This window comes from Lepisma saccharinum, chromosome 26 (assembly GCF_977018435.1).
Source record: "Lepisma saccharinum chromosome 26, izLepSacc3.1, whole genome shotgun sequence".
Taxonomy (NCBI): Eukaryota; Metazoa; Arthropoda; class Insecta; order Zygentoma; family Lepismatidae; genus Lepisma; species Lepisma saccharinum.
In genome coordinates this window covers 57945207-57947278 of record NC_139254.1, presented here as the reverse complement: position 1 = coordinate 57947278, position 2072 = coordinate 57945207, and the positions used below count along the sequence as shown (strand labels likewise).

The following is a 2072-nucleotide window of genomic DNA, read 5'->3' as shown; positions in this document are numbered from 1 at the left end:
CAAATTATTATTTGTAAATACATTTTTAAGATTTAAGAAGAATTTAAGTCCTTCTCTTCAATTTTTAATGCCTGTTCTTCAATTTTCACTGCCTCTTTCTGAAACTTGACTGCCTTTTTTTCGACACACACTGCCTTTTTTATCAACTATTCGTTGCCTTTTTGCCTGCCATGTTTATTACTTTTAAGTGCCTGAACATCCGGGCTCTAGTTATAAGGTAACTGAGTTAGAGTTACAGTTGTTACTACAAAAATTAACTGAGTTATAGTACTTAATTTTAATAAGTAACTGAAATACAATTAACTACAGTTACCAATTTGAAAAAGTTACTGAATAAAAGTTTCAGTTACTAATTTTCAAAAGTGTCCGGGTTACAGTTAGTAATTCAAAAACAATAACGGTGTTGCAGTTACTAATTATAGCTAAGTTAGTATCTGCATTGCGATTAACTCGGTACTGGCAAACACTGATTTTGCGCACGACATTTGCAGCTAACTGCAAGATTTTTAAGAACATTTATCATGCCATTGGTGTAAATGTTACGTAGGATATTTCATATGGTCTCTCGCATCTTTGGTCATGTTTCAGTATCTAGGTTTTCATTTAGAATCTTGTTTATGGTTTTCCCCGTTGGCCACCCTTAAATCCGGCCCCGGACCGTCACCAGGGCAGATTCCACATAGCACAAATGTTTAATGGAGAAGATGGGTACGTCACCTACCTTGTGCTGGAGCATAGATGTTGAGGAAGAGGCAGTCTTCACTCTGGTTCCTAAGATACGGCAGCAGCCTCTTCAGGTAATCCAACCGTCCCTTGGGCATCCTCCTCAAAGCTTGAGTTTCGTTATATATATCCGGAAACCGCTGGGGACACACAGGACCAAACTTATCCGCCATTTTCACCCCCCTCCACAGCGCCCCCGTAACGGGGGGCATGAAACGAAGGCTCCCCGTTGGGGGAGAGGCATAGGGTATGCCCAGGAACACCTCGACGGGATCCAAGTGCCTGTTGTCTAGGGTGACAATGATGCCTCGTATGTCACCGTATTTGGTGTGAACGGTTCTCGAACTCAGCATCACCGCCTCCGTGACCAGAAGAAACACTGAGAAGGTCCACATCCAGTGGACAACGCCAAGAAAGGATTCCGCAGCAACCATAGCCCCTTTTTGGGTGAACAAAACAAAAGAAAGCCGTTCGTTATAGCCTTGAGACGCTGGCAGTGATGACTTTAATGTTAACACTGAAGAATCAGTTCATATCTTAGTACTAAATCTTCATTTTGCACAATGAAGAACACTGAGCCTCTATGAATTTCAATATTATCCATTGTAAGCACAACAACAATATGAACAGATGCTTTTGCAGCCATTGTTGGACCATCTGTTGGCCGAAACTTGACACACAAACATCACAAAGTCCACATCGATATAGTTATGCGCTAGAACATATTCCACTACTTATACGTGTTTCAACTAGTATTGACTCGTTGCTAGATTGTGGTAACACATAACACTCTGCACCCACATGCTACTGTACTGATTATAAAGCGACCAATCAAAGAATTAGACCTAAAGCTTCTTGCGACCGTAAAATAAAACGCACTACACATTCATAGAACACACTTCCAATGTCGTGGGTGATGGCACACACGCACTCTTTTTAGTAACAGACACGCACCCGTTCTGGTGCTTGGTGCAGTGATGTAACAAGAACGCACACGACGTCACTAAAATCTAATTTCTCTCGCCCCCACGAACCCTTCCTTGCTGGGCGGGTAAGCGCATTCGACGGCGGGCGAGCTATCGAATGCGACTGACTGCAGGGTGAAATCGGGGGGATGTGATTTCTTGACCGAATCCACACGCGAACCGCCTTCCTCACTTCGCGAACCCGCAAGAACCGTAGAACGAATCTCGGATCGATCCCCGGGCGTGGACCAAAGCGCGCCTGAGGCAACCGGGAGACCGAAGTACGCCCCAACAAAAAAAGCACACGGGTTTCACCTCGCGATGCCGGTAGCAGCACAGCGACTGGGGGCGGAGAACGAGTTGCAAACAGCACACGAGCGCCCG

General features: G+C 44.6%; 1 protein-coding gene across 1 annotated transcript; it reads right to left on the bottom strand.

Moving 5' to 3' along the window:
- Positions 1-713: 713 nt before the first annotated feature.
- LOC145979679 (neuroligin-4, X-linked-like) lies at positions 714-1157 on the bottom strand. Its single transcript, XM_083112644.1, has one exon. It carries the CDS (start codon positions 1155-1157, stop codon positions 714-716), a length of 444 nt encoding a protein of 147 aa, XP_082968770.1.
- Positions 1158-2072: the final 915 nt, after the last annotated feature.